The sequence below is a fragment of the Coptis chinensis genome, chromosome 8, assembly GCF_015680905.1.
Source record: "Coptis chinensis isolate HL-2020 chromosome 8, ASM1568090v1, whole genome shotgun sequence".
Taxonomy (NCBI): domain Eukaryota; kingdom Viridiplantae; phylum Streptophyta; class Magnoliopsida; order Ranunculales; family Ranunculaceae; genus Coptis; species Coptis chinensis.
The window spans coordinates 23,058,711-23,085,907 of NC_141463.1; the positions used below are offsets into that span (position 1 = coordinate 23,058,711).

The window sequence follows — 27,197 nt, forward strand, 5'->3', positions numbered from 1 at the left end:
AACTGCATGAGATTGAACTTCCTTTTCTGTAGAAAAATTGGGGGTCCATTTTTGTAATCTAAGCACTTGAGAATCAAAACCCATGATCCTTGATTCCAAATTCGGTCATATTCATCCTTAGAATCGAACCTAAACATTAAATAGCCCCTTCCCAGAGGCGTAATTTGCCAATTCCCTTTCGGGCACCATTTCTCGATCACTAAAGTTTGAACCTTGTTTAGTTTAATCTTTGTTAAGTCCAGTTTTCCAATCAATCAAAGAGATGGTTGGAAACCCACCTTGATTGTGAGGAATTGGCAGAGAAGCTACATCAACATTACGACCATATTGAGGTTTTGTTACTGAAGCATAAGACATACCTCGAGCAACACTAGAGGTCTGTGTCTGAGCTAGAGCATCAGTAACGGTGGAAGTTCCTCCAGCCACAACAATCACTTGGGAGGTTGATGGTTGCCCACCTAAGAATGCCCATGGGCAAAAACTTCGTTTCCAACTTCTTTTTCAAGTACCACCGCCATTGTCGGAGGATTTGATTACACTAAAGAACTCTCACTGTAGACAGTGAAGGATTTTACCAATAGTGGAAACAAATAGATGAAGGAGGAGGATAAAAAATAAGTATTAGTTTCTTTTCCGAACTCAACACTGTTATGAGTGGAGGATTTAACCGGAAAGGGAACAGAACATGAAGATAGGAGAAGAGAATGAGTAATTCCGTTTCTAAACTCAACACTGTTAGTAGTGGAGGATTTTACTAGAAATGGAACAGAACATGAAGGTTTAGAGAAGATAAGAATTAGGGTTAATGAATATTACCCCCACTAGATGGGCCAATTAGGATTTCCCCCCACTAGATAGATGGGAAATTAGGGTCTCCCCCCCCAAATACACACAAAAAAAACACGATCAACCCAAGTTGACTTTTTTTTTGTGTGTGCTTAGGGGGGAGACCCTAATTTTCCCATCTAGTTAGGGGGAAATCCTAATTGGCTCATCTAGTGGGGGGTTAACCCTAAGAATTATCTACCGCCTTTTGTTAACTAAAAGTAAAAGAATTAGAGTACTAGATCATTAAAGCAACCAAACCAGTTTCCACAAGAAGGCCAAAAGCCCAAAACTATACTAAGTTATACTAATAGGATGAAAACATCATTAAAGAAGTAGGAGCTGATGAGAGGGGGGGCAACCAACCAAGAAGGCTGCAAGATCAATGAGGAGGCTTTGGATATTGTTCTACACTATGCTGAAGGAAAAGAACTTTCAGTAGTGGAGGACGTGCAAGACTCCTTCTTTACAGCAGCGTTAGAGATGACAGCAGTGGAGGATGAGCAAGGCTCCACCTTTACAGCACATGGAATGACTTAGACGAAGGGCTACTCTTTTATGTTATTTTAAAGTCAAAGGATAATATTCCGATAAATATATCTAATACTTTCTAATGGCCGCGTAGGCGAAAATGTGACAAATTATTACTTCACGTCTTCTCCTTTGCATTAATACATGTCCAACTAATTTCTTAGCTCTTTATTGTGAATTCCATCTTATAACATTTCTTCAAACCCATTACTTTCAAGGTCTCACTACAACTAGCCTTGCATTATCTCTCCATCTTCTTTCTTGTTGTTGTTATAGTATGCTGCAATGAGTACTATCTCTAATATTCTGTTCATTCACTTGTTCATTTTAAGCATTATATTTTAAATACTCCATGTAATCTAAAACTACCTGCATTTCAGCATGTGCAGGTACAGAACTAGATTGACTTATTGTATAACCTCCCTCACATTGACTAATAAATAAGAAGACCTGGACACATTTTTGCATATAGTTCTATTGGCACCTTTGGCAACATGTCACCTATGTTATACAACTTACAGTTAAAACAGTGTTATCTAATGTTTTTGCCTTTTTGAGGTTATTGATTTTAAGATTCAAAATAAACCCATTTCATTAAATCCAATAAAAATAATACATAAACAAATTCATGCAACTCAATATTTATAAAAATCATTCCTTAAACAAAAAAATTATCGGGCTTTTCTTCAAGAACAAAACCAACACCACCCAGCTATTGTTTCTGTCCATTTAAGTCTTCAACAGCTGAACAAAAAATCCTATCCAACCCCTTATAACTAATAAGTTGATTTGGAAAAAACTGATACTTATTATTAGTTCTTCTTCTTCTTATGTTGCTGTTGAAATGAACAAAACTTGTTGTTCTTTATTTTGGGGTAAAGCAAGAGTTGTTGATATGGGGAGAGTGAGAAATGAGAGCAGTACTAAGGTTTTCTCCAGAGAGATTTTATAACCAGTTAGATACTAATGCAAGTGGAGGAGGTGGAGGTGAGTCAAGTTTGTTGGAAAATGAGGACAATGCACTACTGCATTTTATATCAAGTTTGTTGTACGAAATGAGGTAGTGGGAGCTAGTTCATTGGAGAGATTTGTGAAAAGCTCAGACCAAGAAAACTTTGGATTTGAAAACCGAGAAGAATGCAAGATTGAGGATCAAGCACTGGATATTGCTTTGGGAATCGATGGTAATGAAAGGAAGGCAGTAGACACAGTAGCACTGGAGTAGCCACAAGCAGCCAAAATACGCTCGCAAAACTGCAGCAAAATGTAGAGCAATATTTCATAACAACAAAGGGATCAGACTTAGAAGTTTCGAGTTGTTCTGAAAGAGAAGCTTCTGAACATACAGAGCATGAGAGAGCAACAAAGAAGAGCACATGGGTAGAAGTGATTGGGAAACTAGGGGATAGGGAAGCGTTTAGTTTGGTCTACTCTAAGAACATCACTCGAATAGCTAGCATGCATCCCAAGAAGAATTAGAATCGTTGTGTACTGTAGTTGGACAAATGATACGAGTCTAACTAGAGTTGAGTCCCACACTTCCACTAGCATCCAAGGGAAAGATCCAGAAAAGACACCAAAGGATGAAAAGAAAAGTATGCTGACAAACAATGATGTTATATGGGCTTCAATGTTATATTCGCGTGATTTAGTCAGGAGAATCTATTGCATCATTCACATTAGAATATCGAAGAAGACTGTTCTGACTTGTTGCAACAGGAACAGAGCTAACTCCCACTACCGAAAGCCAGATCCAAATATAACAAACTTCATTTGGTCAATGGACACAGTTTGTATCGGCTCTTTTGAAGGGGAAGGATAACTTCTTTAGGTTAATAGCTACTGGGTTCATGTTTAACTCAGCAGATGATTTAGCTATACTTCATTCACATGGCATTCGAGGTAAACCAAAGCCAGCATATTGTATAATGGAAGTCAGTTGGCGTCCTCCTGATATTGGGTTTGTTAAAGACAAAACAGATAAAGTGCATGGCTAAGTAAAAATATCATGGCTCTTGGCATCCAAGAAGCCTGGCATTGACACCAGGCACAATCCTGTTCTCTGCTTTCCATCTAACATAATTAGTGTGAGAGAACTTGGTGAAACCCCATCCACGTACTTATTCCTCCTAACTTAATCAGGGTTTGGGAAGACAAGACAAGACATATGCTCTGTTCATATTCTTAGTCTAGACATAATTAAATTAACAAATTATTACCTGAGATGTATTTCCAAGCCCTGAAGATTGTCGCTTAAGGTCTGCAACTTCATCCTCAAGTATCTCGCGAGCCTTGCCTGCTTCATCAAGTTTTGCCATGATCACCTCATAACCTGACTCACTGCTTTCACGCGCTCTCTTCTCTATATAAGCAATCTCCTTATAAGGAGCTGAAACATGGTAAACAGTCTTTGTGATACCACCACCTAGACGGCGAACACGTCCCCTTCCATCACGACCAATAACCTATTAAACAAACAAAATTTTAGGTAGAACTTTGAACAAAACCCATTTGAAAAACCAAAACAAGATGAGGAGAAGCATCACACCATTGCAACGGGGTCATTGTCTAGATCCCTTTCCACTATGTCAGACTCTATGCTAACAAGTCTGTTAATTTCCTCCTACAAAAGAAATCAAAGTCACCATTTCTTAAGTACATAATAGCTGGTCATACAAACATAAGCAATAGGTAGACAAATATGTCTTGTTGTCTCTTATAAGAGATTGCCTCGTTTCAGTGTTAATGAAACTCCCATCTCTCCTTGTATGGGTTGCCACATATCCTTGTGTCCTTGAAACCTCACTAGTAGGGCTATCCTTTTTCTGTAACATATTAAACAAATACATAGATAAAGACTAATATATAGTTTAGTGCATACGATAAATTTTTAATTAGGCACTAAATAGATGTTTACCAATTGCTCAATAACTGGAGCTGCTCCCATTCTACCAGTTGTATGTGAGTTCTTCATTTTTTCCCTTGCCAACTTGCCATTGCATCGCTTGGTTTTATCCTCTTCAGTTGAGCACATGTCGACAAATGCCTCCCATTCATCCTTTTTCACCTTTTTAGGACCATTTCTTTTTCTCTATGCATCTGTTGGATACATGTTAAAAACCTTACGAAGTTCATACTTTTTTTGTTTCCAAGCTGTATTAAGCTTACGAAAAGTGCATTCTCTTCGGAAGAGTGGAAGATCAATTTCTTCCTGTAAATTGGACATGTCAAAGTCATTAGTAAACAAATTTGGATGCAAAACAAATTAAATTCAAATGTCTACAGAAATAAAATCAGGTGGAGTGATTTGTACTTACCAGGACATCTATCTTTCCACAATTCATCCTTCGTTAATACTGGAACCTCTACCCAGTCCTTGTACATAGGTGGGCAGTGTGTCCTAGCCACCTGCCCGACTATTGTGGCATACTTTGCTCGATATTGTCCAGTAGCTTGTCCATCAGCAGTGAACTCCACTTGGAATCTTGGACCTAAGTGAATGAATATGCATATACATATTCTTAATAACCAATTAACTCAACAATAATCAAATCAAACTTATTACTTTACCTTTTGGTTTTGTCCTCGTCTCACTTGCTTCAGATTCATTTGCCTCAAATCCACTTGCTTCAAATGCTTCTGACATGACTTCTTTTTACCTAAATATAGAGTTCAACAAAATGGTTAAAATCTAAGGCGACATAATTAAACATTTGCATCATACATTTAAGGTGACAGAATTAAACTCATCGTACTTACTGCATGAAAGTAATACAAAGCACGAAATTAAACTCATCATATATTGCACAACTCAAAGAAAAAAAAAATAAAAAAAAACCACTCTGTAACTCACCTGTACCATGTTGAGAATTTGAAAATATGAAAAGAAACAAAAGATACCTAATTCAAAAAAAAGATTATTCCTTGATCCTAAATAAACCCATTGTCTAGCATTTAAAGAAGAAGATAAAAAAAAAGTTGAAAAATGACCAAGTCAATAATACATTGATAAGTTTCCTAACACAAAGAATTACACTTTTAACTTGATGTTTTAAGATTAAAATTAGTCTTCGACAACTTCTAGAATGTCCTCAAGTAAAGTTGTTGACAAAGAATCATTAGCACTTGTTCTGGCCTCAAAGACCAGTGGGTCTTCGTAAGCATCTATCTCTTGACCTAACCTCTTCGGAGCATCCAAGACAACATGCCAATTATCTTTACTCAAATCCCTGTAATAAAAGAATTGTTTAGCTTCAGAAGCGAGAATAAAGGGCTTATCAACTTCACTTGCATTCCTTATGAACCTCCCAAGATTTACAAATACCAAGTTTGTATTCGGATAAACTATGCAACCATTTGTTTTATCCTCAATGCGCACCCAATCACAGTAGAACACAATTTGTTTGAATTCTACATAATCAAGTTCAAGAATTCTTTTGACAACTCCATAGTAAGTGACTTCATCATCAACAAGATTCCTATCCTTGGCACTTGCCTTAAAACTAGTCACAACCCTCATTGAGACCCACTATTATGTGTTGTTGTCGTTGATTCAGAATCTGATGTATAAAATGATAAGGTTATATACTAAAAACATTACTTTTGTATTAACTCTAATTCTTTATATTTTGAATGAGAATCATATGGGAAAATATTATATATATTATATATGTTATTAGTTATATGCATGTGTATAATACTTTATGTTGTAGATGATATGGTGTGAACACACAGAATATCATATCATCAATACCTTATAAAGTATAAGTAATCGTTCACAACCTAGATGGATTTGGACAAACCATTGGTACGGTTGTAGTATAATCTGGTATTAGTCTATTTTGACTATAGGATTACACTAGTACACTTTGTGAGTATTGAACATGACCAAGTGAGGTTGTTTATCTTTATACTGACTATATAAGAGAACAAACACCTCTGTTATTATGGATGCTTGTCCTCTTAATCCGGATATAATAATGGACACTTACATGTATTGTACATTGCTTTATCATCAATGAGTGAGATTCATTTGTGAATCAACAAACTCGATGGATTGGGTAATGGCATTGTATGTAAGGTATGTTGTTGATTATAGAAGGAATCTGTGACCCGCAGGAAGTCGGGTTGATGATGTCCCCTTAAGGAGCTCAAAAAGATTGTCATGTAAACCCTGCAGGTGGATTTATTCCAACATGACAATGAGGTTGAGTGGTACTACTCAAGGACATAAGAAGTTGATTAATGTAGTTGTCAGTAACTTGACTTAATCAATGGACATTCGATATCTTAAACACGGGGAGATCCACAAGCATATAATATGGAGCCCATAAACGCTGACACGTAATTTGGGATTAGGGCGGTAGTGCAACATTGGCCTTTAGTGGAATAAGCCATTTGTTGATGGACTTAGGCTGTGTGTCTGGGCGAACATGGGAGGCCCAAGCCCGTCGGGAGGCCCAACCCTAATTTCTCCTCATGGTCCCTGTTGTAGCCTATAAATAGAATCATTTTTTCTTGGCTGAAATTACTATTCACTGGATTGAAAAGAGAGGCAAGGAAAGATAGATCCAAAATTGGATCTAGCTTTGTGAGAAAGAAGGGGGTTGGTAGATCGTTGCCCACACAACGTCTAATCTATTCTAAATGAATACAACATAAGATCAAGGGGTTGATTGTTGATTCGGATTCATAGCTATTGGATTCTCAGAGAGTTATCACAGCCGATTCAAAGGTATGTTTTTATCCAAAATCATGAGAACCCATTAATTCCGCTGCACATGGTTTTCGCGGTTTGTAGAAATTTGCATTTTGAAATAACGGTTCCTACATAAAAAGCATACCCGTTGGTTGTGTATCTATTATATGACATCGCTGTAAAAGATGAACCGTCAACAATCCTCTTGGAAACAGATACTTCTTTGTTTTGTAGTTGTAGTCTTAACCAAGGAATGTAATCCAACTCTTTTGCTTGACTGGCCCTGCAATTTTTACCCCTTGATTTATGACTTTGGAGGTATACTTGGCACTTCCTATGAAAATAATAAAAATTCAGGACAATTGACATGTAGAACTCAAGTATTGGCTACCAAAACAGTGGTAAATGCATGACTTACTCTTCCTACTCGACATTTTTTGGAGAATGCATCAAAACCCACTTGCAAACTTGTTGATACTCTACATTTGGAAGAACGTATTGCTTTCCCTTTTTATCCATAGGGTGTGCACTTTCGATATCCTCATTCATGATCACCCTTCTCCCATTCTTATGGCTTCCTAAGTTGCCATCATGAATGTATTCCATGCAATACATCATCATCGCCTCTTCCACGAGGTATTGCTCTTGAATGCAACTCTCTACAAAAGTCTGATTGGTCACATACCTTTTATAAGTCTTCATCATCCTGTGCATGTGCCATTAATTAATACAAAATGACATACTAATCACAAGAAAAGATTATTATATCTTATATATAATGCAAAAACCTGAATTAGTCAATTACACCCCGTATTACCGGTTTTAGACCATACTTTTAAATCACAGGGGTACCCGAAAGTTTCACCCCCTAAATTTTCGGACAATTCTACGTACGCGGGTAATTGTGTAATTAGAAATTCCCGGACTTACAAAATACAAATCTTCAAACGGCCATCCGTTTTCACAAAAAACATTCTCTATTACTCAATTCTCTTCTCTTACTCTTACCTCCTTCTCTTACAAACTGAACTTCAATTCACTTGCACTTTGTACTGACGCTTTTCGCTACTCTTAAATACTAACGATTTTTGCTGTACAAAAGTTACTCAATTCTGTCTCTTACTTTTCTCTCCTTCTCTTAAATCTTAACTTCACTTGCAATTTTGTGCAACCGCAATGGATGAGGTCAGTGTTGTTCTCTATGTTTACTTACTGTTTAAATTTTGTGCGATTATATGATTTTAAATACCGTCTTCATTTTATTCTTTGTTTCTTTGATTTTTGCAATCGTTTTTTTCTTAAGTTTTCGATTCTCTCATGTTTTATGTATTTCTCCTGATCTATTTCTTTGCATTTTGTTTTTAAAATCATGGTAGAGTGGCTCGAGCAGACGTAGGCAACGAATGCCTCATACTCGACTGATACATCGGCGAAGTATTAGGGACAAAAACATATATCAAAGGCGATATCGAGCAACACATTCGTCTCCTAATGAAGGTATTTCAATTGCATCCTTTTATTTGCGTGCTTTTGGTCACAACTTTTTTTTTACATTTTTGTTATTTAAATTTTCTCCATTACTATTTACCATTTTCAATGACCCAGAGGCGACCCAGACAGAAACGCTCCCCACGTTCTCACATCCTACGCGTGTGCGCATTACCAACATTCGTCGTTAGGCTAGAAGCACAAACAATCCTCCCAATCGTGTGCCATTAAGAATAAGCAATGGGTTTTACAAATGTGCGAGGGGTTTTGTTATAGATCAAACCTTCACACCTTACATGTTGCCCGAAGGTAGAATTTGTGAACACTGTGGAGCAAAACAATTTATTCACGAGACATCAGAGATATGTTGCTCAAAAGGTAGAGTAAATCTTCCTAGGCCATCGTCGCCCCCGAGTTGGTACAATTGTTTCGCGATGAGGGTGCACTTAGAGAGCATTTCAGAGAAAACATCTGCTCATACAATCATATATTTGCCTTTACTTCAATGGGTGTTCACTTTGATCAAAATCTTGCAAGTGGTAGAGATGGTGTGTTTTCGTTTCGTGCAAGAGCATCTATTTATCATAGGATTGGGAGCCTGTTGCCCGTGCCTGGTAGGAAGCCTAGATATTTACAGATGTACATATATGATACTGATAATGAGATTGAAAATCGAAATGCTGAGAACCAAAATTTACGAGCAGCCATTATATCTACATTGAAAAATATCCTAGACAACTGCAATAATCCATTTGTAGGCGTTTCCAGACAGATCGGACAAAGAGATGACTTACAAAATTGTCGGCTAATCATCAAAGAATTGAGAACTGACCGCCGGGTGCATTCATTGCCAACAACATCACAGGTCGCTGCGATATTGATTGGAGATGATGATCCAGAAGGATTGGAACCGAGAGATATTGTTGTTCAGACGCAGACAGGTGAACTTCGACAAATTCCAGATACTGCTGGGTATTATGATCCGTTACAATATCCTCTTATGTTGCCTTATGGTGAATATGGTTGGGACTTGGGTGTCCATTGTAGTGGTACACATAGAATTAGCTATCGGAGTTACTGTGCGTATATTTTGTAGGTATGAGCACCCATTTTATTTTTTGTTTATGTTGGCTGTGAAAGTGTTTTGTTATTAGTTTTCAGTTATTTATTTCGCTATGTACCTAATTTTATAATGCACAGATTAGTAATTTTATATTCTTAAACCCAACTACACAATGGGATCTTGGGAACTTACAAATGGGCTTTTTATTTTGCGATGCAGAACCACAAAAAAACACACACATAATGGAGTTCGCTTAAAATGTGTTAATAAGATTACATGCTTTTATTACATTATATCCTCATATTAATACTAATTAGAATTTTTTTTTGTCATGTTCTTGCATATTTTAGATTCGATCCTTCTGAGGTATCATTATTTCTTTTGGGTTGTCGCCTTCTACAACAATTTGTGGTAGACATGTGTGTCAAAATTGAAACAATGAAGATGAGATTTTATCGAGATAATCAGAATCATATTAGAGCCGAGTTGTACCAGGGCATCCAAGATGCATTGAACTCTGGGGAGACATATGCAGGTACCTTATATTTTTGTGTCTGTCTTAACATAATTTACAAATTGACATTTCTAATTTAATATTGTTTATCTGTCAATTTGAACTTTTGATGACTAGGCAACATCGGTAAAAGGATCATACTTCTGCCCTCTTATACTGGTAGCCCTCGGGATATGCACCGCCGTTATCAGGATGCAATGGCATTGGTAAGGAGGTATGGCAAACCAGATTTATTTATAACTATAACATGTAACCAATCTTGGCATGCGATCACTCATGAGTTAAAACTTGACCTACGATCACAAGATAGACCCGATGTAGCTACTAGAACATTCCATTCTAATTTGGAAGAACTAAAACATGATTTATTTTGCAGACACATATTAGGTTGAGTTATTGCACAAGTTCATGTTATAGAATTTCAAAAAAGAGGACTGCCGCATGCTCATTTTCTACTTATTCTACATGAAAATGATAAAATAATTAATCCTGAAGATATTGATAAGATAATTTCGGCAGAAATTCCTAATCCTAATACGGATCCTGATTTGTATACTGCTGTTACGAATCATATGATGCATAACACGTGTGGGACTATTAATAGAAATGCAGTTTGTATGAAAGATGGTAGATGTAAAAGTTCATTTCCTAAGGCATTTGCACATTCAACTTCACATGGTTCTGATTCGTATGCTACATATATGAGACGTGATAATGGAAGACATGTAAGTGTCGGAAAATACACGTTAGACAATCATAATGTTGTTCCGTACAATCCTTATTTGCTCTTAAAATATAATTGTCATGTTAATGTTGAGATTTGTTCCAACATATATAACTTCGGTTAAATATTTATATAAATATGTTTATAAAGGACCTGATCGTGTATCGTTTGGAGTTAGTAGTACACCATATGGAAGTGAGGATGAGATATCTTAGTTTATTAATGCAAGATGGATCTGCCCCCCTGAGGCTTTCTAGCGATTATATAAGTTCCCTTTAAATGGCATGTTTCCTTCAGTTGTGGCCTTGCAGATACATCTGCCTAATAGGCAGCAAGTTTCTTACTATAGTGGTGAACTTATTGAGGATATATTAGATGATGAGCACAGAATGAAAACCATGCTCACAGAATTTTTCAAGACAAACCTAATTGATGAGGAAGCATGTCGATATCTTTACTTGGAGTTCCCATAATACTTTTATTGGGATTCCACTTGAAAGGAATGGGTTTGTAGAAGTAACAAACGTAGAATGATTGGAAGAATTGCAACAGTTTCTCCTATGAAAGGCGAACGGTATTACTTACGTCTGTTATTATTACAGCTAGGTCCCACTTCTTTTGAAGATTTGCTAACAGTAAACGGTGAGGCGGTTGGTACTTTCAAAGAATCAGCTAAAAAAAGGGGCTTACTTGAGGATGATGACAACATCAAAAGTTGTTTGAGAGAGGCCGCAAGTACACACATGCCTCTTTCTTTGAGAAGATTGTTTACTACAATTTTAATTTATTGTCATCCGAGTGGAGTGAGACAGCTTTGGAATGAATTCTACCTATTTATGATCGAGGACTATGTTTCAGCAAATGATATAAATGCTGATACTCAAAGATTTATTAATTGTCTTTTGAAGGAGCTTGATGATATTTTAACTGAGAAACAAAGAAAAATTTCTGATTATGATTTGCCTGAAATTACTGGGGATATTGACAAAGATATTGATTTAACAAGACTTATTGTAGAAGAGAGATCTTTGCAAATTCCAAAGGAGGACCTTACGGCAATTCAGAACTTGAATGTTGAACAAAAACAAGTTTTTGATGAAATCGTTTCAGCTGTTAAAGAAAAACAACATTCTATTTTTTTCATAGATGGTCCAGGAGGCACAGGGAAGACATACTTATACAGAGTACTACTTGCATCTTTAAGGAATGATAATCATATAGCGATAGCAACAACCACATCAGGAATAGTAGCCTTAGCATTACCTGGGGGTAGAACTGCAGATTCAAGGTTTGACATTCCCATAAATGTAGATTACCTATCGACGTGTAACATTGGTAAGCATTTTGCACTTGCCAAGCTTCTGTGTTGTACAGGCATACTTATATGGGATGAGGCAACAATGGCTCATAAACATGTTTTTCAAGCTTTTGATAGAACCTTAAAAGACATCACCGACTCTGACATCCCTTTTGGTGGAAAAGTATTTGTTATTGGAGGTGATTTTCGTCAAACGCTCCCTGTTGTTCTGCGCTCTACAAGGGCCCAAGAGATTGACACATTTGTTGTTAAATCATGGTTCTGGACCAAGGTAAAAATAATTTCTTTAACATAAAATATGCGTGCAATAACTAATCCATGGTTTGCTAATTTTCTATTGCATGTGGGCAATGGTACTGAGCCCTAAATTGATGATGATAATATGATTAGATTGCTTGATGATATTGTATTGCCATGGATAGATCAACAATCAATTAATGATTTAATAGATTTTGTTTATACGTCACTAAGTCTTAATGGATGTAATAGTAATTGCATTATTGATAGGGCAATTTTAACCCCGAGGAATGATGTTGTTGATAAACTTAATAATCATATTATAGGGATGTTCCCAGAACAAGAAACAACTTATTACTCATTTGATATTGTTCCTCCTGATCTCCAGAACTTATATCAACAAGAATTTCTAAATTCTATTGCACCGGTTGGAGACCCCCCCCCCTAAATTGATGATGATAATATGATTAGATTGCTTGATGATATTGTATTGCCATGGATAGATCAACAATCAATTAATGATTTAATAGATTTTGTTTATACGTCACTAAGTCTTAATGGATGTAATAGTAATTGCATTATTGATAGGGCAATTTTAACCCCGAGGAATGATGTTGTTGATAAACTTAATAATCATATTATAGGGATGTTCCCAGAACAAGAAACAACTTATTACTCATTTGATATTGTTCCTCTTGATCTCCAGAATTTATATCAACAAGAATTTCTAAATTCTATTGCACCGGTTGGAGAACCCCCAATCAATTAATTTTGAAAAAGGATGTCCAATCATGCTTCTTAGGAATATTAATCAAAGTATAGGATTTTGTAATGGCACTAGACTAATTTGTCTTCATTTCTATGATAATACTATATATGCTGAGATTTCTATTGGACAGTTTAGAGGTAAGAGAGAGTTTATACCATGAATACCTCTCAAACCAAATAAAAATGAACACGTGCCATTTAGTTTTGTAAGAAAATAATTTCCAATTAAACTTAGTTTTGCTTTAACTATTAATAAACCACAAGGACAGACTATTCGTAATGTCGGTATATACCTTCCTGATCATGTTTTCACTCATGGCCAACTATATGTTGCATTGTCGGTATGCTGCTCCGTGTCTTTGTTGTCAGTATATAAGATCAGGACGTACGTAAACTCTATACAAGACTATATTGTTGTTTGCCATTTTTGTTGTATGCTACTAGAACTTCATTTTGACATACATATAACAAAGCCTTCTCGCACGTTGGCTCATTTGAACTTAGTATAAATGCTGCAGACACTGTAGCAAAGGTATAGTAGTAGGTAAACCCGTTTTTTGCTGAGAGTCGCAAGCTGCCATCCTTGAGTCATTTATCCATGGCTGCAAAATATGCTGCAGTCACTGTAGGAGGTAGAACCCGATTTTCGATAGAGTCGCAAGCTGCCATCCTTTGAGTCATTTATCCATGGCTGCATAATTCTTCTAAGACTTGGAACTCATTCTTTAAGTATCTTCTCATTTGTTTTTGCCTATTGCACTCGCCTTTTGGACATGTGAATATCTCCCAATCTTTTTTTTATTGGGATCAAACAATTTTTTTTAGTTTTGGGCTTGCCTTTAGTTTGGAGACATCTTGGTTTACTCATTCTTGGATGTCTCCATTTTCTCCTTTTGTATTTCTTTTAAATTGATTGTCTTACTTATTTATGACATTCGTGGTCCTTTTTACTTCTTAGGTCGTGTTTGATTAGTTATCTTTTTATTTATAGTCCTACATTATTTTCAGATTCTTTTGTAGATAAACTTTATCAGGCTTTATTATCTACTATTTTGGTTAACACAAACGTGGCAGAGGGCAAACTGAATAGGGAAGAAGTTAAGAGAATCAAGGAAAGTCTCCAGGAATTGGAAGCTTCTAGGCAAGCAAAGGGAAAAGACCTTAAGGTTGTGTGATAGGCAGAGATGAACAGGAAAAATAGGGCCGAAAACTTCAAGAATGCCTCTGAAAAAAAAACAAGTTAACACAAGTTTGAACGCTGGTGAAGAAGGATATGATCCGTTCTCCAGAAGATAGACAAAGTCACAAAATTATTTTATATCCAACCCTGTCACAGAAGATTCCAAAAATGGGCATGTTGCTGCTTAGTCATTAGAGTTAGGTGGAAGCAATGCGGCAGCAGAAGTAGCAGGGACAACTGATGTGGCTGTCTTCCCACCAACAAAAGTAGCTGGTGCTCGGAAGTTAGTAGATACAAAGTCCCCTGTTGATCAAGGTACCGAGTCGAACTCATTGCATGACTTTAATCTGCCAATCACACTGGAAGTGTAGAAGGATTTTGGAGGACCCGATGGAGCACAAAATCATTTTGGGAGGGAGGCCATGTCTAAAAGGCCCTAAATCATAAAGTACATAATCTGTGACATTTAATAGGAAGGTCAGAAAATCTTATTTCCTCTATTCTAAGCTTATTAAAAAAACATGCAGGGCTGTGTTTTTATAAGAGGTATCAATAAAGCTATCTTAATTAGTGACGCAATGGAGACCGGAATAGTTCAGACCAACTCTGCACCCGCTCGTGGGCCAGATCATTTTCCTTTCCAGGTACACTCGATCATCCCCAAGGCAACTATTATTTTTAGAAAATTTTTATATCCTGAACTTTCGCGTTTAAGCGGGAACCAGTAAACATAAGTGTTTATGACAGTGTTTGAGGGACACTGGCATTGGGTCACAAGGAATCACTAAAACAATTACCATGATGACTAAGAACAAGAGCATTGTTGTCAACTTGCCTGCCCCTTCATATACCATGAGTTAAATCTTTTTGAAGAAAAGCAGCAGGGCTTAAACACGTAGAAAGAGAGTAAGGAAGGACTGCTCCTAAAATATGGTGTAGAGACTTTGTTACAGCCGTAAAGCATACACACAGAGTTAATGTGCACTCTTGCCTTTTTAATGATGCAAGATTATCTTTAAGCTATGTAATTGTATATATACTTCTTTTTCTTCGGAAGAAGGATGGATTTGATCCATATAGTGAAACCATGATAGTTTGCTAACCATTTAAAACTAATATGGTTATTAGTAAAATATTTCAGCTTGATATATATGTAGTGTTTGCAGTTTCTAAAATGGATGTAAGATCATCCATCAATAAACTTCAATCCTTATCTATTTGAATATATATACTTCTGTATATGCTTTAATGTGAATGCAAACACTATGACTGATAGTCTGATGCTAGCTAGAATTGCATTACATCATATCATAGATTCTTCAACAAGGTAATGAAACTTCAATTAGATAACTTGAGTTACTAAGAATGTACCCCTACAATTTCTCTTTTGCTTATTTCTTTTTTGTTGTTCATTTCATTGTCTAACATGCCCTTTGTTTGGCCATTGCAGAAGCTATTACAGATGCACTAGCCCAAAGTGCACTGTGAAGAAACGTGTAGAGAGATCATTTCAGAATCCATCAATTGTGATAACCACATATGAAGGCCAACATAACCTCCATAGCCCGGCGACACTGCGAGGAAATGCTTCTAGACTGCTGGCTAATCCGATGTTCACTTCACCGCTAGGGGTACCAAGTTTTCATCAAGAGCTACTGATGTAGGTTCCTCGCACTAGGTGGGTGAGGATGCTCACTCACAAAGGCATTCAACACATTATTAGATTTATTTTGTTGTTGCAACTTTTGCTGAAATTGGCGAGACCTTTGATTATAAGCTATTTTTACTTTTGTGAACCAATATATTACTCGAATTATATTTTTTCACATTTATTTGTATTTGATTAGTAATAATACATTTTGAAATCAAATTTAAAGAGGTTATTTACTTCGATTATTTAGTAATATTTTCCTAACAACAAAAATTCTTTTCGGAAGCAAATGGGGGATACTTTTTCGTTTTTATCTGGAAAAATTGGGCTGGGCTGGATCCAGGGCCAACCAAACTTCTTAGCCCCTAGAGTATCTAAGTTATCCTAATTTTATAAGTAGTTGCTTAACTACATCCCTTAAAGCCAAGAATCGAGGTTTAAGTTTTCTACATTTGAAGAGAGATACATCCTTGGAACCGTTCAGAACACAAATTCAGTTACTTTATACGTTAACCATCCTAACTATCCCTGTAAGAGGTATGATGATCACTATAAATACTAAGAGTCTTGCACTTTCAAATCCCTCTCTTCTTCTGCTGCCTTTCCATTTCCTTATGCATCCTTGCGAAGAACAAGGAACCATATCATTCAAAAAAGGTTTCTTCCTAAATCTTTTCTATTTTATATTACAAGTTTTTCCCCTGCTAATTCATTATTTTTTCCTCTATGCTAATTCACTTCACTATACTGTAGGTGCAATTAGATATGGCCATAGAAGAATATGTTCGAGTGTCTGAATTAACTGACAAAACTCTAAAGTGTCAAGTTAAAGTTCATGTCTTGAGAAGATGGACTGTAGGTAGTAAAGACTCGCAAGATAAGTAGAAGAGATTTGATGTTGTCCTAATTGATGAACGAGTAAGTCGTCTGAGTCGTTTACATTTCCACACATTAAGTTTTCCATGATATGGAACTGCCTTAATGCTCTGATTTTTTTTCCGGGAGATCAGATTTAAGCAATTGTTCCTAAAAACCATTCAAACACATTCTTAAGAAGGACACATATATCATATTGAAAACTTCAATGTGCAAACTAGAAGAGATTCATATCGCCTGATTCAACATGAATTTATTATACTTATCAGATGGGACACTATTGTCATGGGATCTTCCGATGCTCACCTAGAAATTCGATGTACAAATTTGATTTCGTTGAGTTTGACAATGTTAAGCTGCTTTCGAAAACAAATACGAATCTAAAAGGTAATCAATTGCAACAATATAACTATTTCAATTACTTCAAAAAATTCCATTAGAAATAACTATTTCATCAATATTTTGTGGTAGATGCGTTTGGCACACTTGATGGTGCTTCAGAGTTGATGTTTCGAAAAGGACTCACGCTGGAAGAGATCTTCTTGAAGAATGCCAGGTTTTCATTTTCTGTATGCTCATTTAGAATTTAAAAAATTCATACCCAAATCTATATATTAACACAACATTATATCATCTATGCAGTGGAATTGAATTGAAAATAAATCTCTGGGAAAATGCAATACAATTGTTTGATAATGTGATTAAGTATGCAAAGAGTGTACCGGTGTTGGTTGTCACTTCGTTAACTGTTGGGAACTATTACGGTGATTATATTGAATCTTGTAATCTATATAGCCTATTATAGACTATTCCTTGCCTATTGAATCTTAAATTCGTTCTTTGTCAAATAAATGCTTCCTTAATTCAACAAGCACAACGCAAATCTACATCAACTTAGACATTCCAGAAGTATCGGATTTGCAAAATAGGTGATTAAAAGAAAAGAAAATACACCTCCATTAACTATACATTACTTAAGTTTAACAAAATGTTTTATATTTTGTTTAGCTCCACTTTTGAAGAGAGAAATATTGCGATGCTACAAGTAGGGCTGGTCATCGAGCTATCCGAGTCGAGTTTTGCTATACTCGAGCTTGACTTGCACATGCAGAAGCTCAACTCGAACTCGCATTCAAGCTTAATATTGAAGCTCAAGCTCAACTCGTCTAGTTCTACTAATAGCTTCGAGCTCGACTCGGCTCGACTCGTTTTACAATTCGAGCTCGAGCTCAGGTTCGAGCTCGAGTTCAGTTATGCTCGTTTGAACTCGAACTCGAGCCTAAACTCAAAAAAAAATGTACATAAAACATTAAAACTAGTATAAATTGTAAATTATAGTTGGGTATAAATTATAAATTATATACTACGTATGGGCTTATAAAATGAGTAGCTCACGAGTAGCTAGCGAGCTACTAGAACTCGAACTACTCGCTATCTAGAATGAGCTTTAAATTAAGCTCAAACTCGAATCATACTTTTGTGGGGACGAGTTTGAGTCGAGCCTTCGACGAGCCGAGCTCAAGTTACTCACGAATAACTTCGACTCCATGACCAACCCTAGCTACAAGGGTTATCATCGATTGAACGTAATATGAAAGACAAATCATTGAGAAATAGAAAAACTCTTTCACAAGTTATTCAAATGTTGAACGCAGAGTCTGTTGTAAGTTTACTATACATATGTCTAATGTCCAACTTTAATTTAAATTTTCTCAATATATTTACACTTCGTGCAGGGACATATTTGAACATGCAAAGCAATCATTTATGATATCATTCATGCTTATCAACAGTTGTCAGAAGAAATTGATAGATAGAGGTGATCAATTTTGGTGTTGTAATTGCAATAACACTATTACATCTCCAGATGCGAGGTATGAATTAATATTTTTTTTACCATACTATTCGTTTAACACTGTTATTTATGAATGTGTAGCCTGATAGACGTTTATTTTAGGTATCAATTGAAAGCTCGCATTCGAGATGACACACAAAGTTCCCTCATCACAATATTTGGCAAAGAAGCTGAAGCATTACTAAAACATCCAGCTTCTGATATGGAAAAGCTTATAAAATCGGTATAACCATTATGACATTATAGTTTTCACATTACAAATACAGAATTATGACATACTAATTCTCTTTTATTGAATTAGGCAAATGGTATTGAGACTGTTAAGGCCATAATAAATGGCATTATCGGTTCTTCCATGGTATTTGCGATCAAAATTAGCCAATACAACCTCCAAAGTCAAGGCATAAATGGCTTTACAGCTAATAAGGTTTTCTCGGCTGATTTAACACTTGAGTCTGACCAAGTACCAAATCAGATTGAACAAGTAAAAATATTTATTACACTAGCTATAAATTACATGCTTATTAAATATTGGCGGCTATTACATTCATTTTGTTATATAATCTCATGATTTGCACCTAACAACTTGAATGAAAATGCCGCAGATGATTTGTTCATTTAAAGTCCACGGACTCAAAAATATATATTTGCTTCAAAACCCTTCTTCGGATTTAAAAAAAAAAGCTTTGTTTCAAAGTCCAAGAGAAAGTACTAAGAGAAAAACAAAGCTTCTATGGTATGTTACTTCTAGACATTTTTTTCTTTTCCAAATATATATATATCACTTATACTCTTTCTACTTATTTGTCAAAGGCATACTTGATTGGCAAATCAAATGAAACTTCCCAGACTTCAGCTATAAGAACTCTTTCTAAAAGGGTGCGCAAGATATAACAATATAAGGTATTTAAGCTTAACTTAAGGTAAAAAAAAACTTAACATTCCACTATTATTCTACATGATTATTTGTACTCACTAAAAGCATATCCAAATTCGCTTTGTTTGTAGGACTGAAGATTGAAGTCGTCAAATAATTCTTAGGCAATTCCTGATGGGTCAGTCAGATCAATAGCAACATCGTTGGTTTTCCATTTAATTTAATTTTAGATCGTAATATTTACTTAGTAGATTAGACTACAAAAACTCCTTTGATAGTTGATGTTCTTTTATTACGATATATGTGTCTTGTGGTACTGTTTGGATGTATAACAAAAAAGTTACTGTTGTGTTATTGTTGTATGTCAATTCTATACATAAAAGGTGGTTCAATGGTTCATTTGATTTAATCCTAACCCTCTTAAATTTTACCTGGAGGAGTTCAGCGAGTGGGTACATGCAATGAAGCATGCTGGGGTACAAATGTCAACCCACAAACAGTTACTGGAAAAGCGGAAAGGCGATACACAAGGCAATGGCTGTTGTTTATTCATCTGCACCAGTTCTGGGGTGCATACTGTTTTGATGTTCATTTTCAGTAGGTCTATTATCCCCAATCACTGAATCAATAGTTTTGTGTGATTCAGGAGTTGAACCCAGAACGCAAGGGTATGGTTTTCTCAACAACATGTTTTTTAATTGTTTAACTTTGACTGTAATACTATCTATTTACTTTTTCCAACACTAATTTTAAATATATCCAAATGGCACATCCTTCTGACTATCCATGGTCCGATATTTATTCAGTGTATGTGTTGCAATTTTTTTTTAGCAGCTGCTACTAGGACACACTTTTTTTCCTGCATACTTATGGATTGCCATACTATTATTGCTCCCGTTTTTCATCATTTTATAATTAGTACCCTTAATTATGTTGCTCTGTTGTTTCAATGGAATGCTTCACTCTATATTAGCACGCGATTCTCTGTTCCTACTTTTCCATACAATGCATTTTGATGTTACAATAGCACTCTGTTCCTATTTTTCCATTTTGTGGAATTACGAAGGACTCTTCCTTTCTATTGTTATCGGACCACCAATTATTGTTGCATTGATTGTGATAATGCAGGTACCACCTCTCTCTCTCTGTCTTTTGCTATTTAAAGAACTATATTTCAGTTACAATGCTCCATTTGTTTGGAGCGAAGCTTTTGATTGAGGAAGTCTTTACTCTTTGCTTACTTCAGTTCTTTACTCCCACTGCACGCTTTCACTGTTTCAACTATATACTTATATTAGTGTATTGCAACAGAAAGGAGGCCCCTACTTAGCTATCTATCTTTGGGCTTTTACATTTGTTCTATCAAATGTGATGATGACAGTATATCCAATTCTAATAGCTCCACTTTTCAACAAGTTCACTCTAGTGACTTATATTTTCTTCTTCTTTTTTTATGTTTCAGTTGATTTAAATATTTAATGATAAAAACTCGAGTGTAAATTGCATTTATTGTTGTTTTCAGTTAATATTTAACTTCATGTTTCTCTTCTCTCTTATTTCCATTTTTTTTTTGTAACAGCTCCTTCAAGGGGAACTTAGACAGAAAATTGAGAATCTCGCTTCCTCCCTCAAATTTCCTCTGAAGAAGCTCTTTGTTGTTGATGGATCTACAAGGTCAAGCCATAGCAATGTGAGAATACAACCTAGACTCTTATCTTTGTTTGTTGTACCATGACTGTTTTTGTAACACATCGAATGTTTCCCTTACCACCATTGTGGTTTGCACCATTTTTCAAAAGTCACTTTCAAGACAAATGTTCAAAGCGTTTTAGGTCTGATGCTTTTTTCTGGTCCTTTTGGAAGTGAAAAAAGATATGAAATTGCAAGCTTGGGTACTTGCAATTGAAATTTACATGTGTGCATTTTGAATGATTACATCCATGTCTGCGAAGGAGCTATATATGAAATTACATATACACCTAGCCCTAGGAGGGATACGTTTGAGTGATCAGTTTTTTGAAAGAAAAGGGAGATGAGTTGGAGAAAAACATCGAGGACGTGGTCTTTGGTTTGGGCATTGTTTTCATAATTAATCTGTCTGTGAAATGACTTTACTGCTTTAGTTGAAGTTTATTGGTTGCACGGCTTTCGGTTGGTTATCTTCCTTCTAGGTACCTTGGTATGCCTTATATACTGTATGGAATCTGGTTATTGAGAGATTGAATAAAAAAGGATGTTTATCCTTTGAACAGGATTGAGTGATTGTGATCAAACCTAACCTTTCAGTCTTTCACCATACTATAGGTTGGAGTTTTCGAGTCAATCAGCAGCATTTTGTGGGTTGGAAGAAAGTTTTTTCAAGAAGGGGATTTATTCCATGGAAGTATAAATGAGTTGAATGACTTCAACTTAGTGTTGTTACTAAATGATGGGTGGAGATCAGGGACAAGACGGGGAACCTGTGGAGGATGGTAGTTAATTATAAATTGGTAACGGTTAATAGGGTTGGTAGGGTTGGTGAATATACCCAATGAGTGGAAAGTTTGGAAAGGTCGGTTTTGTGGAGGTTTTCAAATTGATCAGGGGCCTCTGTTTGTATGGTCTTCTTAGGATTATACGCCATATCCAACTTTAAACATTGCTTACAATAAGCAGACGAAGGAACAAGGGGGTGGGTGAGACACTGAGATAAGAGGTGCATCCAAGTCTGCTAATTATCAATCAATTGAATTAAATCCAAGTGAGAGAGACGTTGCTGGGTATCAAGGAGTTAATCTTTCAAGGCTTCTCCATCTAGTTTCTTCCATGGACGATGTGATGTAACATATTAGAAAAGAATTTTAGAGATAGGTATTATCTTGGGTTTTCCATTTCATATTTGGGTTGTGTAGGACATCTAGCAAGTGGTGGTATAGCTTGGGTTGGTTAAAGAGATACATCCCTCCACCCTATTGTTTGAGAGCCTGGAGGCTGTTAAGGTCTTAATCGATTTTGAAAGAACCGGTTAGTAGGCTGGCCTGGAGGACGAAGAAGAACAAAGACCATATTAGGTAATAAATGTCATATATTATCATCGTATTAACTATGTGAACCTTTTGAAAGTGAGAGATAGCACTTTAAAATTATTAATTTAATGATAATGATTAAATGAAACTTATTCAATGGTTATGCTTCTCATTTTCAAGTCAGGGAAAGGTTATGTTTCATATTTTACATGGTTAATTTGAAATGGAACTATGCATGATAGGTATCAAATCGTTTAATTTGCTAAAAATTGGACCCTATAATGTAGATGTGCTTTTTTCTTTTTGGCTTTTGTGTCTTCTCCAATTTCTAGGTATTGTATGTAAGTGTGTGTTTTGAATAACATGTGGAGATTCTTCATTGCATCTCAAGGTTTTTCTCTGTTGTCTTTCCTAGCACATGCAACGCATGTGCCCGTTTACTAGTATATATATATATAGAACTTTACTCACCTCTCAAACAGATACATTCACCTATATCTAACAGGTCTGCAAATTTGTACCTCCTCCGCTAAGTGCACAACAAGGTGTATCATTGAAACAAAAAATTAAGTCGGGAAGTATTTTTCAAAGACACACAAAGTTTCCACGATGCGTGTTCTCATGGTTGAAAGCTTTGCATGACAAATAACTTTGGAGGATGGGACATTAAAGAATAAAAACAATTGGCAAATAGCTTCACGCAATGACATGTGTTTTTTGAATAGATGCATTAATAACACAAGCAATAAATGCTGTAAAAGGATGTGATAGTCATGCGAGTTTAGGTTCTTGAGTTGAAAATCCTCCAAGTCCACATTATGTTTCCAATTTCCACTATATCCAACAGGACCCTTCAATTGGTGCAAAGTTCTACAAATCAAAACTTTCTCTGCACGAGAAAGAGAAAAAGCACCTATTAGATAAGACCATTTGTCATTCTTCATTACCGGCCATAAGTGTTTCTTTATCTTCCTAGCCTTAAGGTCCAAACAGCCTTCTAGTCCATCCTTACTCTTACTTGTACCCATGATTGTTGCAAACAGATTCTCCGCAACATTTTTTTCCACATGCATCACATCTAGATTGAAGCAAATAGGCAGATGCTATAGGAATTAAATATATACATGAATATATGGATATGTATACATAAAGTTACATGATATACTACTACATAAATGTTAAAAATACCTCCCAATATGGCAGTGTAAAGAAGATAGAATCCTTTGAAAATGCAGAATTTTCTAGTTCTTTAGTCCTTTTTCTCTTCTTTTTCCTTCCTTCCGGTGTATCCGGCACCTTACCAAACTTGTTCTGAATTTGACTCATTTTAATTTTTACTTGAGAACCCTTTAAATGAATAGGACACTTACCATGTTCTACTTTGCCATTAAATTGTGCCTTCTGGACTCTAAAGCGATGATTTGGGTTTGCTAGGAACTTTCGATGACCCATATAAGCAAATTTTTTTCCATGCCGCTTCAACCAAGTAGAATCTGTATCTTCACTACAAATAGGACATGTATACTTTCTCGCCATTTAACATCCAGAAAGATGGTGGAATGCAGGAAAATCGTGTATCGCCCACAAGCAAATTGCCTTCATAGTGAATGTCTCTTTAGCATGGGAGTTATATGATTTAACTCCAGCACCCCATAACTGTTTTAGCTATTCGATTAAAGGCTGCAAGAAGATGTCAATGTTGTCCCCTGGGCTACTTGGACAAGGAATTAGAAGTGTCAACATAGTAAACTCTTTTCGCATGCACAATGATGGAGGCATATTGTATGGAGTAATCATAACAGGCCAGCAACTATAAGTGCTGCTTTTATTCCCAAATGGATTAAATCCATCTATTGCAATCCTTAATCTAACATTACATGGCTCCGCAGCAAACTTAGGCCATTTAAGATTAATTGAGTTCCACATGGAAGAATCAAAGGATGACGCATTTAGAGTTGGTCAGAAACTGCATTTGCATGCCATTTCATATTCTTTGCAATCCATGGTATGCTATACATCTTTTGCAATCTTTCAGTCAAAAGAAAATACCTTATCTTCTTCCATGGGTTAATCTTAGCCTTTGGTTTTAACGGGTTCACTGGTTGCCATATGTTTTTACCACAAGTGGGACAACTAATCAATCTTTATATTTGTCACCCCAGTATATAATACAATCATTTGGGCATGCATAAATAATTTCGCACTTCATGCAAAGAGGTTTGATCAAATTCTTAGCAGCATAGGTCTTCTCAGGTAGTGTATTCTTTTATGGTAGAGTCTTTTTAAGGAATTGCAACGACTTTGTGAAGCCACTATTAGACCACTTGTGTCTAGCCTTCATGCTCAACAACTCAATTGTCATCGATAATTTCGAATCTTCACCTTGACATGATGGATATATTGGTTTTAAAGCATCCTCTATCAACTTGTTGTATTGAACATCCTGCAGTATGGCGTTGGGTGAATCTCCATCATCAACTTCGTTAAGACATGCATCTAAGTCAACAGGATGACTTCGTCTAAATGTGTCATTGACCATCTCTTCCATCCTTGGCAACATATTTTCAGGACCCCTAGTAGAAGAACTGGTGGGAGCTTCAACATAGTTACTACTTCTGGAAGATGGCTCTCCATGATGTATCCATGATGTATATGTCTCGTCTATACCATCACAGATAAGATGTTCAACAATATCTTTTGCTATTAACTTCCCCCCTAAATTATGAAAATTAGCACAAGGACAACAATACCAGTCAAGTTCCGTTCCTAATTTCTCTTGTGTGAACTGGATGAATGATTTAACACCTCGAAGGTATTCAGTAAACGAAGTCGGTGCTTTCATCTAGTTCTTGCTTGGACGCATTGAAGACATTTTCTAGATAAATACATCGACATATATAATATTAGTATGATTTCAAAAAGAGTATTCAACTTGAAACCTAGGAAAGGTATATATCATAGAAAGTGGTACTCAAATCAAGTTCCGTTCCTAATTTCTCTTGTGTGAATTGGATGAATGATTTAACACCTCGAAGGTATTCAGTAAACGAAGTCGGTGCTTTCATCTAGTTCTTGCTTGGATGCATTGAAGACATTTTCTAGATAAATACATCGACATATATAATATTAGTATGATTTCAAAAAGAGTATTCAACTTGAAACCTAGGAAAAGTATATATCATAGAAAGTGGTACTCAAATTCCTTTCTGCCTCCTAACGCACTTAGCACCCCAACAACCCACCTACCAAGTCTAAATTGTTTGCATTGTATATATATATATATATTAATTCTTTAAAAAGTAGCTACTTAAGTTAACTTAAAAAAAGTACGTAGGTAAAACTTCACCTAGAAATTTTCAAATGAACTGAAATTTTGTGGAGATGATCTTTATGGTGAATATGTCATATTCACAAAAAATTACGTTTGAATTCTTTTTCTAAGTGAAGCTTTACTTACATACTTATTTTAAGTTAAAATAAGTATGTACTTCTAAGATCGGCCTACTATATATATATATATATATATATAGGACACTTGATGATTTTTCATGTTAATAGCAACTTCCTTATTCTCTATGGCCAATACCAATTAATGCCAAAGAAGTCATATCATTTACAAACAAGAAATTAGGTTACTTGAAAATATAAAGTTTGAAAGAAACTAATCCAACTCAAACTGAAATCTGTAGATATATATTCTAAATCAGTAGAGGCTGAATATCCAAACAATGAAAAATAGCTAACTCAATCAACCATGCACCTGATGTTCTTAAAGGCCGACAAAAAAAATATGGTATAAAAAAAAACGTACAACTTATAACTAAATCTAATCATTCTTCCAGAAATTTTAGTTTTGACTGCCAAGATACAACAAAACATTGAAAGAAGCACAAACATTTTACCAGCATGCATTAATATGTGAGTGATGATGGAAACATGAAAACCGTGGACTAAGAGCATACAAATATTTAATTATATTTCACAATGAAACCATACCCAGACATTCACCACCCAATCACTTAATTAATAATATATGGGTCAAGTACCACAAAAAAGGGTAACAACCAAAGTAAATAAAAGATAGATATAGTTCAATATTACTTAAGAAAACTAGAAATTCACAGTTTCAACTCTTCTTTCCACAATGACAATAAACATTGAAACCGGATTCTCTCAAGGGTGGTTTATCCTACAATTTCCCAGCTTCTACATAATTTTGTCCATCTTACGTTATCTCTCCTAACGCAATTGCACCTAAAACTTCTTCTAACATTTATAACTAATAACAATAAATTTGCATCTAACTGTCCATGTGTAGGTGGCATATGATGTTAACACTTTTGCTAGATTGATTTTTATGATTTCACAACCGTCAAAGTGCTAATTGTCAATCTTTTCCTTACTCACGTGTCTTGTACGTATGTGTAAAGTAAAGGTGTTCATTCCAAACCTTAAGACTAGGCTGATGTCACAGCTGAAAATTTACCCTTTAGAGAACCATGTGAGAAGGATGTTTGACCTTTTTATATTTACTTCCTAAAGATAACTTTATATGCAAGTCAAGGTAAATAACGAAACTTTATTTGA

General features: G+C 35.7%; 1 protein-coding gene and 1 long non-coding RNA gene across 2 annotated transcripts; both read left to right on the forward strand.

The window, feature by feature from the left end:
• Positions 1-9,047: 9,047 nt before the first annotated feature.
• Positions 9,048-9,638, forward strand: LOC147480583 (uncharacterized). The gene has a single exon (XM_086578699.1). The coding sequence runs from the start codon at positions 9,048-9,050 to the stop codon at positions 9,636-9,638; it is 591 nt and encodes a 196-aa protein (XP_086434825.1).
• A 9,902-nt stretch (positions 9,639-19,540) lies between these two features.
• LOC147480584 (uncharacterized) lies at positions 19,541-21,667 on the forward strand. The gene is made up of 3 exons (XR_015206255.1): positions 19,541-19,631; positions 19,737-19,783; positions 20,051-21,667. It is a non-coding gene; the product is annotated as an uncharacterized LOC147480584 (long non-coding RNA).
• The last annotated feature ends 5,530 nt before the right edge of the window (positions 21,668-27,197 follow it).

Bases quoted from the DNA above. Each gene is read 5' to 3' on its own strand.
- LOC147480583 (XM_086578699.1), top strand. From the start codon at position 9,048: ATGGGTGTTCACTTTGATCAAAATCTTGCAAGTGGTAGAGATGGTGTG.